At 45.2% G+C, this 15,545-nt stretch overlaps 1 protein-coding gene across 50 annotated transcripts in view; it reads left to right on the top strand.

Annotated features, from left to right (window-relative positions):
• The window catches only part of PLEKHA7 (pleckstrin homology domain containing A7), a 239,888-nt gene that overhangs the window by 151,177 nt on the left and 73,166 nt on the right, over positions 1 to 15,545 (top strand). For all 50 annotated transcript variants that reach the window (XM_074014161.1, XM_065528439.1, XM_065528441.1 and 47 more), the window contains 4 exons: positions 3,030 to 3,141; positions 3,947 to 4,051; positions 6,570 to 6,642; positions 7,617 to 7,717. In XM_074014161.1, the coding sequence (XP_073870262.1) occupies positions 3,030 to 3,141; positions 3,947 to 4,051; positions 6,570 to 6,642; positions 7,617 to 7,717 (391 nt within the window). The remainder of the gene's footprint in view (positions 1 to 3,029; positions 3,142 to 3,946; positions 4,052 to 6,569; positions 6,643 to 7,616; positions 7,718 to 15,545) is intronic.

The raw sequence follows: 15,545 nt of genomic DNA on the forward strand, positions 1-15,545 counted from the left end.
AGTAGCTCCCCAGCCAGCTAGCATCCCAGAAGCTAGGGTGGGGAGGAGACATGGGGTTAGAATATGCGGGTTTGGGGGGTATCAAGTTAAATGTCAAGATTATACGGTTCTTCATACTGCACTGGTGAGATGGTTAAAAAAAATTTTTTTAGGCTGGCTGTGGTGGCTCACACCTCTAATCCCAGCACTTTGGGAGGCTGAGGCAGGTGGATCACTTGAGGTCAGGAGTTAGAGACCAGCCTGACCAATGTGGTGAAACCCCCTCTCTACTAAAAGTACAAAATTAGCCAGGTGTGGTGGCACGTGCCTGTAATCCCAGCTACTCGGTAGGCTGAGGCAGGAGAATCACTTGAACCTGGCAGGCGGGGGTTGCAGTGAGCCGAGATTGCACTGTTGCACTCCAGCCTGCGTAACAAGAGTGAAACTCCATCTTAAAAAAAAAAAAAAAATTGTTAAAGATTGTAAGGTGTAAAAATGGCAAAAGTAGCTATTTGTCTTGGATTTCCTGACCAGTCACAAATCCAGATGGTCTTTTCTTTGTCCTACTGAGGTGGAATGGCATATCTAGTTGATGGATTATGATGCAGTTATTTCAAATGACATTGAACTGTCTTAAACTAATGGAGAAAGTATTTACATTACAATAAGTTTTAAAAATAAAGATGTAAAGTCACATATATAATTTTGATTATATGTAAACAAAAAACCACCCTTTTTCCACCCCCTTCCCCTGCAGAAAACCCAGGCATATAAAAAGGATGAATGTAACTATACCAAGTGTTACAAATGGTTTTCCTTTCAGTAGCTGGAATATGGGTGATGTTTTTCTCTCCATTTTTTCTTTTTTTTTTCAGTTTTTTCCTTATATTTCTCAAATATTCTGTAATAAGCCTATAATGTCTTAAGTGGGAACAAATTACATTTGATAAAATCCCAAACATGCCAGGTGCTGTGGCTCACACCTGTAACCCCAGCACTTTGGGAGGCCAAGGCAGGTGGATCACCTGAGGTTAGGAGTTTGAGACCAGCCTGGCCAACATGGTGAAACCCCATCTCTACTAAAAACACAAAAATTAGCTGGGCTTGGTGGCAAGTGCCTGTAATACTAGCTACTTGGGAGGCTGAGGGAGGAGAATCACTTGAACCCAGGAGGCGGAAGTTACAGTGAGCCAAGATCATGCCACTGCGCTCCAGCCTGGGCAACAGAGCAAAACTCCATCTCAAAAAAAAAAAAAAATTTTTTTTCAAAGAAATCTTTTTTATCGTTGGATCTTGTATCCTGAATTTTAGCTTAGAGGTACAGCTGCCATAAATGAAGCAACCTGAGACCTCTTTTTCCTTGTCTGACCCTCCAGAAGTCTGAAGAGTCAGGCAAGACCAGGTTCCGGGATGTTTTGGACATAGTTCTGTCTGGAGAAAGGGGGTGGACAAGGCAGCCTTTTGGGCCGCCTTCCTGCCCCTGATCAGCAGTTATCTTGTTGCATACAGCCTCTGCCAACAGCAAATGTGGTGACATTCTCCCTCTGAGTGGGGAGCAGCAACAAAAGTCTGGCTGGGTTGGAGGCCGGGGGCGTGGAATCTGGAGTGAGTGTCTGAACTGATAAGGAGCCAGTGCTCTTTCTGCCTGGTAGGACTTGCGTCTCCAGCTGCCAAGCATCCCACAGGGCCCAGCCCTTTGGGAAGCTGGTGTCTGCTACAGTGGTCCTGCTGCTGGCATTGCTTGGGAAGTGCAGTAGTCACGGCTACTTCTGCAGAGAACTTCCCTTGTGGTGTAGGATATTGGGCTCTGTCTCAGGGCACAGAAAGGATCATTATCTTTTGAGCAGCAGGGTCTTCGAAGAAAACAGTATATTTCCATGGTGGGAACTAGGATGTTCCCTCATTGCAGCGCTCTAAAAGTGTTCGTGTGAAGGACTTTCTGAATGCTGCTTCGTCAGTTGCGTCCTGCCTGGATCCTCTAGCTCCATCTCCTCAGGGTCCTTGCCCAGGCCTCCAAAGCAGATTTTTTCCACTCTTCAGGCAAAGAGCCTCAGTTTTCTGTGGTCTGCCTGGTCTCCAATGACCTGGATTCTGTTGCCTATCGGAGCAGTGGACAGAACGTGGAGACTTCCACTTTGAGGAAGGCTTGCTGATCCTGGACTTAGCAGGGTCTTGGCATCAGGCATCCAGCTGTCCAGGAATAGGTACTGGATTTGTGTGGAGGGATTTGTCACCACTGCCTTGAAAGACTGGCAAATGCTGGGTATCTGCGGAGGCAGGTAAGGAGGACTCTTCAGTGGCTCTTGAGTTGCTCCCAGAGAGTTGGCCATCCCAGGGCAGCTTCTTGGTGGGAAGTTCCATGTGTCTGGGATGCTAATGGGGAAGCCCCAGAGATTCTTACTGGGGGCCCAAGGCTTATTTCATTTCTTCCTGCTCTCCAGGCATAGCACAATGGGTTAATATCTCTGATAGCTCTATTTTGGGGCAAATGGAGTGTTCCCAGAATAGGACTCTTTGTTGAGTAGTCTATTTTGGGAGACAAGCCCCACTGGCATTTATGTAAGGGATTCTCTGTGTGTATCTGGGGGTGTGGTTGTGTGCGCCAAGTGATTTCTTGTTACTAATTATAAATAGCTTCTTTTGGGAGCCAGGGAAATGGAGGTGTGTGTGAGGGCATGGATTGCTCTTGCGTGCTGAGAAGAGTGGCACATCTGTGCATGCCCATCAGATGGGGCAGTTGTCACAGACACCTGATTAAGAGAGTGAGTGTGGGGACTTCCAGACAACAGCAGGGATGACAGTCTGTCCTCCTTTGTTGGGGTGTCAGGCTGTGGAGATGTGCTTGTTTGTCATCCTCTTGATTCCCTGAAACATACGGGCAGGCTGGACATCGCAGCCCTCTGACTGCAGTCTGGAGTCAGGCAGCCTCCAAACAATCAGGGTTGGGTTGTTCTAAGGCCCAGCAACAATTCCTACCTGAAGCTGATCTTACTGCACTTCCTACTCTGCAGCTCAGCTCTTACTCACTGGAATCCCCTGTCTTCCCACAGGCCAAATCCACATATGTCGAAGCAAGAGAGAAACCAAAGACCGTCCAGCATGGTCAGTGAAACATCCACGGCTGGGACCGCCTCCACCCTGGAGGCCAAGCCTGGACCCAAGGTGAGCTCCTGGCCCCTTGTTCCTTCCTTCCCCTCTTTTATATTTTGCCAAGCCCCTTTGTAACCAGCAGTCTATTTGATCTTCACTATAGTTTTGCGAGAGAGACCCATAGAAGTGTTCTCCCCGAATGACAGATTAGGAAATTGAGGCCAAGAGGGGTATGTCCCTTGGGCAACAAAACAGGTGATTGCTGACAGATCCAGCACTGGTGTCTAGGTCCTTGAGCATGTTCTTCACTTTCCTCGTGTGGTTGGGAGGGCCACGTTTCTGTTTACATGTAGCTGTGTGTTAAGGAGAGCCTGGAGAGATTTGGTGACATGAGGCCCTGAGAAAGGGTGCCCTTGGGAAGGACCCAGAAGTTTTTGTGCTCCAGGTGTAGAAACACTAAGGATCAGGGAAAAGAACCAGCATCGAGGAGAGGAGGAGAGTGCCAAGGGATGAACCCAGATAGGAAGGGTAAATATCTGGAAATTGGCAAAAAGCTGTGACCAAAAATTAGCTTTGCTTCAGAAAACCACGGAACATATTATAGCCAACAACTGCTGCTGAAAGTTGATTGAAAAATTCCTTTTAATTTTTTTTTCTGTGACCCAGCTGGGAGGTTTGCCAGGTCTTGGGCTTGCCTTTTAATTAGAATGCTGTGGCCATGTGCACGCCCATTCCCTGTCTCCTGGCTGTTCATTTGATCAAAGGGTGCTGCCGTTTAGAGTGAAGCAGAGAGAGCCGACGGTCCTCCTAACATACAAGTGCTTTTTTATGTCACCTTAAATTCCCTGCTGCTAAAATTCAGTCTGCTTTTTCGTAGATCATAAAGTCCAGCAATAAAATCCACAGCTTTGGGAAGAGAGACCAGGCCATTCGGAGGAACCCCAATGTTCCCGTGGTGGTGAGGGGCTGGCTGCACAAGCAGGTGAGGATGCCGAGGAGTGAGAATTGTGGAGGAAATGGCTTTGACTGAGTTCTCTCCTTTCCCAGTCCCCAGGAAGCTAGGGACGGGCACATAAGCTTTCTGTTACTGAGTTTGTCTGAGGCAGCTGGATTCTACCTGCTGCACTGCATTATTTGCTGTTTGTTCTTATGAGTGAACTGTCTGCTCAATGGTTACAGCTTCTCTCCCAAAACCCACTTGACCACTTTGGCCCCTGGTGCTATTGGCTGCCCTGGGGTCCAGGCCACAGTGCGGGTGGTCAGCCTGAATCTAGCCTTCCTGCCAGTCCTCTACTTGCCCTGGCCTTCCTGATGTCAAAGATTCTTTGTTATTATTTGGCTGAAAATTTTCATCTTTTCCTCTCCCCCTTGTCTAGCATACATATCCACCTAGCATCTCAAATTCCAATTCAGCCAAATTCAGCTCATTATCTCCTCACTACCCTGGCCTGCCATTTCCCCAGGACTGCTTTCTCCAGATCTTAGTAATGTTACCACCATTCTCCCAGGCACTCAGGTTGGAAACCTCAGCACTATCACCAGATCCTCCTTCCCCCACATGCATTCAGTCAGGAAGTCTTGTCGGCTCTGTGGGCTGAGGTCATTCTTCATTGGAATCCCTGCTGCCAGTTGACCTGCCTGGGGTCCTCTGTTCATGGCTGGGTTGCGAGTTCCCAGAGCTAGAGACCCTGTCTCTTTTGCTCTTCTTCTCTCCTTGCCGGTCATTCATTCATCTATGCTGCAAAGTGCCTGCCATGTCCTAAGCTGCTAAGAGCAAGTATCAAGAGAAAGTAACGTGGTTCCTGCCGTTGAGGAACTCATCAGCTACCAGGAGAAGCAGATAGCATATCTCTCACTTGTCACATTATCACTCAGCCCCGTCTCGTACCTAGCATAGCATCCAAAAATGTCAGAGCTGCAATGTAAGTTTTGGTGAAGCTTTGTGGGAAGACAGAGGAGGGCATTACATTGCATAGCACACAGGAGAAATCCCAAAAGTCCCCTTAAAATCTTCCTCTGCAACTCTGGCCCTATGGCAGCTGCAACAGCTCCCTGCCTCTTCTGTTGGACACTCCTGGTACCACCCTCTCTTGCTCCCACTTGCCCCTCACAGTCCTGTCCTGCCTCTTTTCTTACATTTGCCCATGTCTTTTTCTCACTTGAGTCATTTAACCCTCTGACTTCTTCCGTTTGCATCCCTGTCCCCGTTAAACAAAGGATGCTCCTTTGACATATGGAGAGAGAGGGAAGTATTTGTAAATAATTCCCAACACCTAGCCCAGGCCCTTTGGCTGTACTGTAACCAAAGGGATCTGTGTGCTGTGGACACACAACAGACAGTGGCTATACTGGGGGTTGTCCAGAAAGGCTTCCTGGAGGAAGTGATATTTGAACCAGGCATGGAAGCATAGATAAGAGGTCTCCAGACAAAGCAAATATCATGTGCCAATACCTTAGAAATCATCTCTTGATTTGCAGAAGATAAAACTGATAAACAGTTGAAATCATCAAGTTAAATTTGCTTTTAGCATTTTAGTAAGTAGAGGAGGAACAATCCTCATGTTGTATTTCAGTTTGGAAATTGTTAGATTTTTTTCAAGCTTGTCAAAAACTTCTGCAGAAGGAAGACAATTTAACAGCCATCTCTATTTTTTTAATTAAAAAAATTTTTTTTTACAGATGGGGTATCACTATGTTGCCCAGGCTGGTCTTGAATTCCTAGCCTCAGGTGATCTTCCTGCCTCAGCCTCTCAAAACACTGGGATTACAGATGTGAACAGCCATCTCTAAAACTAAAAGATGCTCTGAGGTTTTCCTAGGTTTGAGAGAACACTCACCCTAAAACATTCTGTTTTTCTGCCTTTGCCATGTTTTTAAAAAATATTCACAATAATTTAAAACATTATTGATAAATATAAACATTTACATTTCAGATGAGTAAAGACAGATTTTTCTTATGAGACAATTTGATAGCAAAGAGAATCCAAATCCTTTTATATTGAATGGAAGGAAAACACAAGAGCAGAATACATCCTATATGGCACAGAACTGAGCATAGTCTAATGAGAACTTTGCCTCACTTAATTCATTAGGTAACTTAGACTCTTTTTAATAGTTCAATGTAAATTCAGTTTTCCAGTCAGCATAAATGGAGGTATTTGATAGCGTAGCCACCTAAATAATAAACAAACAAAAACCTTTTTGTTAAGAACTGATTCCTTTCTTAATTTACTTTCTAGAAGAAAGTGGCTTATAATATTATACATTAATTTGTTTCTAGGAGACAAAAATAAAAACCCTGCTTCCTTAGGATAAACCATTATTTAATCTAAGTTCTAATGTCCTATTCAAAGAATGGTTATTCAATAACATGTTTTTTATTTATTAAAAGAAAGAGTGAATATGGGCAAATATTTGGTTCTGGAATCAGGTTGTGCATTCTTGGAAAGGGACAACAGTATGCCCAGATATGACCCTGACTAGTTTTCTTTGCTTTGCAGGACAGTTCTGGGATGAGGCTGTGGAAAAGGAGGTGGTTTGTGCTTGCTGATTACTGCTTATTTTACTATAAAGGTGAGCTAACAAGTAGCTTATTACCCTGCCAAAGTGTTTAGTTTTACATATGTGGATGGTTGGTGTCTTCGGTTTTACCAGTCCTGACACAGGAAGTTCAGTCTGTTGGGTTAAAGTAAATAGAATCCAGTTTGCCTGCTACTAAGGGTCTCAAGATTCAGAGTCATTTCTGTTTCTGTCCCATTTGGGACATAGGTCCACCTTTGAGGTACTCTGGAGAAATGAGAAGTGTGGATCATTGATTGTATTTTGTAACCTGTCATCTGGATTTATTGGACGTTGGATGGGCAACTGGTGAATTGAATTGGCCATCTGAGCTTCTGTGGAGCCCCAGAACATAAAGTTAGGGACTACGTGTTGTTAAGAGGGAGGTCTCAAAATGTGGAGAAAGAGCTTAGGCTAGACTGCTATTGGTGCTTTCAAAGCAGTTCAGGGGGACTGAGAAGTGAATTCCATCATGGCAGAATCTGAGGAGGCTTCTTAGAAAAAAGAGAGGAGATAGGCTTTTAAGAATGGGTAGGGCTGGCCGGGCGCTATGACTCATGCCTGTAATCCCAGCACTTTGGGAGGCCAAGCAGGTGGATCACCTGAGGTCAGGCCTTCGAGACCAGCCTGGCCAACATGGTGAAACCCTGTCTCCACTAAAAATACAAAAATTAGACGGGCATGGTGGGGGGCGCCTGTAATCCCAGCTACTTGGGAGGCTGAGGCAGGAGAATCACTTGAACCCAGGAGGCAGAGGTTGCAGTGAACTGAGATCGTGCCCTTGCACTCCAGCTTGGGCAACAAGAGCGAGACTCCATCTCAAAAAAAAAAAAAAAAAGAATGGATAGAGTTTTGCCTGTGTGTGGGTCAGGGGAGGATGGACATTACAAGGGGAGGAAACAACTTGGCTGAAGTTCTGGAAGCAGTGGAATGGATGAGCCCAGGGAAGCTGCCCAGAAGGTTGTTCTGATGCGTTTTTCCATTCAAAGATAGCCGAGAAGAAGCGGTCCTCGGGAGCATCCCCTTGCCCAGCTACGTGATCTCGCCTGTGGCCCCTGAGGATCGCATAAGCCGCAAATACTCCTTTAAGGTACTGCCCCTGCACCTCTAATGCAGCCATTCTGTCTAAAGAAACTGTGTTCTCAAAATGCTTTCATAAAAGCAGTTGCTTTTGTCAGGAGGGGGAAGAAGCTAAGAAGCTAGAGTGTCAGATTCAGGTTAACAAAGTTGTAAGTTATTTAAACAAGAATAATATCACATGACCAGTACTGTCATTTGACTCTAAGTTTTGAAGTCGCCAAGCCATGTTCAAGTATTCAGACCACTCCTTCCTGTCACTGCCAGTCTTGTGGTTACCTGTCGAAGCCCTTCTTGAGCTATCTTATCACCGTACTCAGCCAGCCTACCATGCAGCCATTTCGTGCAACTGGTGACCCCTCATAATGGGTTTGTATCCATTATATTATGAAAACTCACATTGAAGGTTAGAGGCCTGTGTGTTGAAGAGGCTGTCAGCTTTGTCCACTTTGTTTATCTTGTTGAAAAGCAATTAGAATGAAATTTGGTTTATCTTCTGGATCATAGAAGATTTCCAGGCAGATCCCTTTACCAGTAAAACCCCTTTCCTTCTTGTTCTGTGTCTGTACCATTTGGGCTGCGTGAGGCCATGATAATTAATGGCAGTTTCGCCCTGTAGCACCTGTCAGGTGTGGAGGCTCTTGGAAGGTGTGTTTAGGCTCAAACATAGGGAGTCCTGAGGTCTTCTCTGTTGGTGGCCTCCATGGATTTCCTTCACTGCAGGTGTTAAGATCTTGGGTTCCCCAGGGAAGGTAAGGGTGGGGTGGATTGAAGATCTGCTTTACTGGCAGTTGGTGTCCTAGGCAGAGTGGACATCCTAGAGAGCACTGAAGCAAGCAGCCCTTGGTGCCAGTTGCCACAGGGCACAGCCCTCTCTTGGCTGCTTAAGATATGAGGCAGTGTCATACACTTCAAGCTGGAGTAGGGGCTCCTGCTCCCACTATACTTGTTGCTTGGCCATTTCCATGTTGGGGGCACAAGATGAATACTAGACAGTGGGTAGTAAAACAGATTGAACAGAAGTCATGCTTTCCAGCTGTAGATAAAGGATCATGGGAAAGTTCAAGGTAAGATGCCTGTCATTGTCTGGAAGGGTTAAAGGAAAGTGTTGGTCTGCAGCTGGTCCTTCATCTGTGAGGGGCTTGCAAAGTCAGAGTCTCCATCAACATCTTGATCTGGAGCCATGATGGTGCTGGTGGTTGGAAAGTCAGTCTCATCTTCCTTCTACTTTTCCTTCCTAAGGAGGCATAGAACTGAGCTGATGCTGTGGCTTTTCTCATCAACAGGTTTGAGTTGTTCTTCTCTTTCCCTCGAGTGACGCTACTGAGTGTCACTCCAGAATTGCTAGGATTCGTGATCCTGGGATACTGCTCTGTGTCACGTTCATGCATGGAATACTGTTGCCTTATATCTTTAAAACATGATTTGGGAAGTACTTTTATACATGTGACCTCATTTAATGCTCATGGTGAGGGAAGGATATGAGAGCTTAAGAAACTTGCCCAAAGTCACAAAGCAGGAAAATGACAGAGGCAGACTTGGCCTTGAATTCTATTCTCTTTCAGTTTTCTTATAGGGCTCCCACTTTGTATTATTTTCTCTTCTTCCTAGCTTTTCTTCCATGTCTTATCTTGATCACTTGCTGCACAGACATCACAGGAGGTAGAAGGTGGTTTGAATTGACATTTATTGTATCATTTTAGAAACTTATTCCTGGCTCTGAAAACATTTTGTTCAGTGGCTTTCAGATTCATCCTTTACAGCCTGAAAAATCTTCCTTAGAAAACCCTCCTTTCTAGAGTTGAGCACTGCCCAGTTGGGCAAACAATTGGGATAGTGATGTTGCATATGATGTTTTGGGAACAACATTTGGCATATCCTTAAAGTAACATATCATAACTATATATATATTTTTTATCTTAACACTTCATTGGAGGTGTGAAAGTAGATTCTAGGCAAACATCTTTAATCTGTCTTAGATTTCTTTTCTTTTCTCAACATTTTTCTTAGAAAGACTTTACTGAGAGTGTTCCCTAAATCTTTTGTCTGGGAGACAGAAGGCATCATGTGTTTGGGAGAGGTCTTTGAGGTCCTCAGGATCTGAGAGCAGAGAAAAGCTACTACAGACAGATCTGGTGGTGTTTAGATGGTTCTCCAGAAAGGGCAATGATTTCGTGAGTCTGAAAGAGTTATCTTTTCATTTGGGTTGCAGCATCCTTCTTTTGGGGGCCAGAGGGTAGGCCCTGGGGGCGTGCCGCTCAGGGTCCATATTCTTGGGCAAACCAAGGAATACACAGTGTTTTGTGCCTAGTCTTGATACCTGCCTTTGATGTTGGTCCTTCTCTGTATATAGAGCTGAAGTTCTCAGACTGGTGCTAGGGTACCTTGTCGGAGATAATTCAGAGTATCCACTGTACCTGGCCTACTTTTTAACCTTTAGCTGAAAGGTAACATTTTTTTCAATTAAGAAAGCAGGTCACAATGTGTATCAGCAGTACCTGTGACTTGGTCACCAATAGAAACTATAGATATCTTCATAACACATTACAGCTGTTGCAGGTATCTTGAAATATCATTTATGCTCATCACCATTTTAAAATCAGAATAATTATTACATCTGCCACCAGATCCATTATGCAGTACGTTAGTAAACAAACACCTGCATCACTAGACCACACATTTAAAAAATATTTTAAGAACTATATTTCAGTATAATAGATTTCCCTTATTTTGCATGCTTAACAGTCTGGAAAAGGTTCATAGTATTTATCAAACTGTTGAAAGTGTCCATGCCATAAAAAATGTTCAGGTCCCTGCTCTAGATTCTGAAGACATGCCAAGAGGCATAGTTTTTCACTTATGTAGTTCTATTTTATAAACTTCTGTTGCACGCTCTGATTGTCTGTTTTCTATAATAAATGCTAGATACAGCAATGAATAGGACAAAATCCTTGCTTTTTTAGGGGTTATATTCTCAAGTTTGCATCAGCATGTGTATTATTATAGAATGAGAAGACACCAAGAAAGAGCTGCCTTTTTTCTCTCTCCTTTCAATTTTGTTCTTTGTATATCTATCAAATTCATCTCCTCCTCTCCACTTTTGCTGTCACTATTCTGTCTTGGCCACTACCGTCCCTCCCCTGGGGAGCACACTATGGAGCAGGACCTAGTGTATAGTAAGTGCTCTGTAAGCATTAGCTGTTGTTGATTCAGCGTTGGAACTCCTCTGCAGCCTACAGTTCATCCTTTATGCTGTTCCTAACTTGTACCCTTGTTCCAGTTGTATTCCCAGTGTAAGCCCTTCAGTGGTTCCCCATTGCTTTCAGGATAAAGCCAATCTTTTTTTTTTTTTTTTTGAGACAGTTTCGCTCTTGTCACCCAGGCTGGAGTACAATGGCACAACCTTGGCTCACTGCAACCTCCGCCTCCCAGGTTCAGGCAATTCTCCTGCCTTAGCCTTCCGAGTAGCTGGGATTACAGGCACCTGCCACTGTGCCCAGCTAATTTTTTTTTTTTTTTTGTATTTTTAGTAGAGATGGGGTTTCACCATGTTGGCCAGACTGGTCTCGAACTCCTGACATCAGGTGATCCACCGGCCTTGGCCTCCCAAAGTGCTGAGATTACAAGCGTGAGCCACTGTGCCCAGCTGATTAAGCCAATTGTGATTCATGAGGCCCCAGCTTATATCTCCAGCCACATTTTTAGCCACTCCTACCTTATGTCTTTCCTCTAGCCATATACAATTGCCTAAGGCCCCAGGACCTTTCTTGCCTATAGGCCTTTACTTAAACTTCAGCCACAGCCTGGAATGCCCTTTCCCACCTCTTACTTGTCCTTCAGTTCTCTGCTCAAGGTCACCTTGTCTGGGAAGCCTTCTCTGAGCCCTCTGGACAGGTTAAATATCCTTCTTCTCTACTTCCACAGCTTTGTCTCACTGCACTGTAAATGGTTGACTCACCCACCCAGACCTTTCACCAGGAAAACTGGTTCATCAGCTAGTTCTGCTAGTCCCATTCTGTAGACAGATACCACAGGGAGTGTTCATGTGTAATTGGAATTGTGGCCAATGACAGTGCTTGTACTTCCCAAGATATGGTGGGGTCAGGCTTACTTGTGTTTTGTATTTAGTTCCCTATAAATTTGTGATGGGGAGGGAGGAAGAAGAGTCTTAAAGTTTCCAGAATGCTGTTTCAGCCAACCTCCCTAGGTTGCTCAAGTGACTGCTCCTTCAGTAACATCAGCTGACATCTTTTGAGCCTTACAAATGCCAGGCTGTGCTCTAAGCAGTGTATGTGTCATTTCATCTTCACGTGGCCTTATAAGGTAAATGCTACTTTTACCCATAGTCCCATTTTAAGTATGAGGAAACAAAAGCATGAGGAAGTTGAATAATTTACCCAGGGTTACCCAGTGGGCAAGAGGCAGAGTCTACCTTGGACCTCAGGCTGATTCCAAGAGCCCAAGTTCTTACCCTGTTCACTGTACTGCTTGTAGTCAGCCTAAAGGTTGGACATGAGAATCTCATTTTCTCTTCTCCCCTCCCCTCCCCTCCCCTCCCCTCCCCTCCCCTCCCCTCCCCTCGATGGAGTCTCGCTCCGTCACCCAGGCTGGAGTGTAGTAGCGTGATCTCCACTCACTGCAACCTCTGCCTCCCAGGTTCAAGAGATTCTCCTCCCTCAGCCTCTTGAGTAGCTGGGGCTACAGGTGCCCACTACCACGCCAGGCTAATTTTTGTATTTTTGGTAGAGACTGGGTTTTACCATGTTGGCCAGGCTGGTCCTGAGCTCAGGTGATCCACCTGCCTCAGCCTCCAAAAGTGCTAGGATTACAGGCATGAGCCACTGCACCCGGCCCCTTTTCTTAATCTCAATAAATGGTCACCACTGCCTCTGCAAGTTATAAACTCGAGACTCTTATCCTTTATACCTGGTGTTCCCTCTCCTCCCATATCCAGTCCATTACCAAGGCCTGCAGATATTACCTGCAAGTTCTTTCCAGACCCTGTCTGCTCCTCCCCTTTTCTGCCACCACCACCATCTCTCACCTGTGCTCCTGTAGTAGCCTCCTGACCCATCCCCCCTCACCTGTTTCTGCTGATTCGCACCTCTTCTCTGTACTGCAGCCAGAGTGGTCTTTCCAAACAAAATCTGATCACATCATTCCCCGGTTTAAACCCTTTAATAAGGCTGGGTGCAGTGGCTCAGCACTTTGGGAAGTCAAGGTGGGTGGATCACTTGAGCCCAGGAGTTTGAGACCAGCCAGGGCAACATGGCAAAACCCCATCTCTACATAAAATACAAAAATTAGTCGGGCATGGTGGTGTGCTCCTGTAGTCCAGGATACTCAGGAGCCTGGGGTGGGAGGATTGCTTGAACCAGGGAGGAGAAGGTTGCAGTGAGCCAAGATAGTGCCACTGCACTCCAGCCTGGACAACAGAGCAAGACCTTGTCTCAAAACAAAGCAAAACAAGACAAAACACCCTTTAATAGTTTCTCATTGCTCTTTCATGAAGACAAAACCCTACATGATCTGCAAGGCCCTGGTGGTCTGGCCCTGCCAACTTCGGCAGCATCCCTTTATGCGGTTTTCCCCTCCATTCCTCTGCGCCAGTCATGCTGGCCTCGTCGTTGAAGATGAACACACTGTGCGCACGTGTCCTTCATGGGGTGCTACCTAGCTCCTCCCTGCTATTACTTAAATGGCTACCTGCTATGTAGAAGGCAGCTGCAATGTCAGTTCCTCAGGGATCAAGCTGGGCTCCCCTGTTATCTTCCTCACAGCATCCTGACCTTGATGACACTTACTACAGCTGTAGTTACTTGTCCATAGTATTTCTCTTCTATATGGCTATAAACTATCATGACCTTGTTTAATGCTGTCCCTCCAACTTTGGTAGGGTGCCTTTCACGTAGTAAATACTCAATAAATGATTCATTATTGTTGAACAAGTTCCAGAATGAGCCAGCCAGTTGATGGGCCCTGGGTGCTCCTGTATTTTCCACTGAGGTTTCTCTATTCTAAAGGCTGATGTTGGGGGCTTGAACCATGAGGATTCTGGCTCCTTCACCAGTGCTGTGTCTAGAACTGAGGTTCAAGAGCCAGGAGAGCAACCATATCCTATGGGTGTCATGTCTTTGAAGTAAATTCTTCACTCACATCGTGATTTCCTTTAGGCATAGCTTGTTTTCTATTCAGTTATGCAAAGTTGCTTCATAGGATTATGTTAACTGGAAAGCAAAGAGCAGAGAAAACAGTACCATCTCTGAGTTGACACTAGGGCAGGAGTGAGAAGATTCACATCATCTGGGTCCTAGGCTCAGGACACTTTGGACTGGGGTCATTTGGCCAGATTAAAAGGAAACTCTCTGTACTTCTTGCCTTCACAGTTAATCCATCGAATATGCCCTCACACAGGCAGAATGCAGTTGGAATCTGCTCTTCAGAGTCAACAGCAGCTGGGCACAGCACCTGCTCATTTATTAGTGACCAGGGTTATATTTGCAATCATGTGTAACTCCTTCATAATGGTGGATGTAACTCTCAAGGCTCATTTGCAAATAGACATGCAAACCCATGTCTGCATGTTTGAGGCATGTCCCATGTTGATTTCCTGGACAAGGCTGGCTCCGTGAATTTTTGTACAGCAGGGATCTACTGTCTTTATTGTACCTTAGAGGGCTCCCCATGCTTGTGTGTAGTGGGATAGGCACCTGTCCCAGAATCCTCTATAGATGGGCACAAAAGTCTGGGAGAGTGTGTCAGAGATCTTGTGGGATCATTATCCAACGGATATTTTCCAAGAATTTCTGCTGATTTTCAGTAAGACATGCACAGGTTCCTTCTTATTCTGTTCTTTTTTTTTTTTTTTTTTTTTTTCCTTTGAGACAGAGTCTTACTCTGTCACCCAGGCTGGAGTGCAATGGCTCAATCTCAACTCACTGCAACCTCCACCTCCTGGGTCCAAGCAATTTTCATGCCTCAGCCTCCCGAGTAGGTGAGATTACAGGCATGCGCCACTGTGCCCAGGAATTTTTTTTTTCATTTTTAATAGAGACGAGGTTTCAACATGTTGCCCAGGCTGGTCTTGAACTCCTGACTTCAGGTAATCTACCTGCCTTGGCTTCCCAAAGTGCTGGGATTACAGGTGTGAGCCACTGCACCCTGCCTTATTCTGTTCTTATTGGCATATTTCCATCTTGCTTAAAATAGAAGGAATCCTTCCTGTGATAGTGAATACCTTATACATGCAAAGGAGGGATATCAGGTTTGCTTCAGCCACTATAGGGATCCTTGGCTGCAGGCCAAGTTTGCCTAGACTCCCTTGGCACTGAGCTGGATGGACTCAGATATGTAAATGTCAGAAGCAGGCCCATATTTACTATGCATTTTAGATCTGGATTTTAAGAGGGCAGGGAGGAGAAGTAAATGCTGAAGGTTCATTTGAGAGGTTTTCATCTATGACCATTAGTGATTCCAGAAGCATGTCATTGTCCAGTTTTTCATTCGTTCTCATTTTGTTTTCTCTGCCTGGTCCTTGCATGGGGTCTGCCTTTCATGCTGGATTCAGAGTATCGAACCAGTTATCTGTGTAATCACCCTCACTTCTGGATAGTACCTGGGAGCAATATACAGAGAAGCCTAGACTTGGAGTCAGACCTGGGTTCTAACGCTTCGTTCTTTCAACAAATGTTTATTGAGCATCTACTATGTGTCAGGCACTGTTCCAGGGGATATAGTAGTGAACAAAATAGCAAAGTTTCTACTCTCATGTAGCTTATATTTATAGAGGAAGGAGACAGATGATAAGCAGGTACTAAGTGTGTAAAATAAATAGCATCAGG

Source organism: Macaca fascicularis, chromosome 14 (genome assembly GCF_037993035.2).
Source record: "Macaca fascicularis isolate 582-1 chromosome 14, T2T-MFA8v1.1".
Classification (NCBI taxonomy): Eukaryota; Metazoa; Chordata; class Mammalia; order Primates; family Cercopithecidae; genus Macaca; species Macaca fascicularis.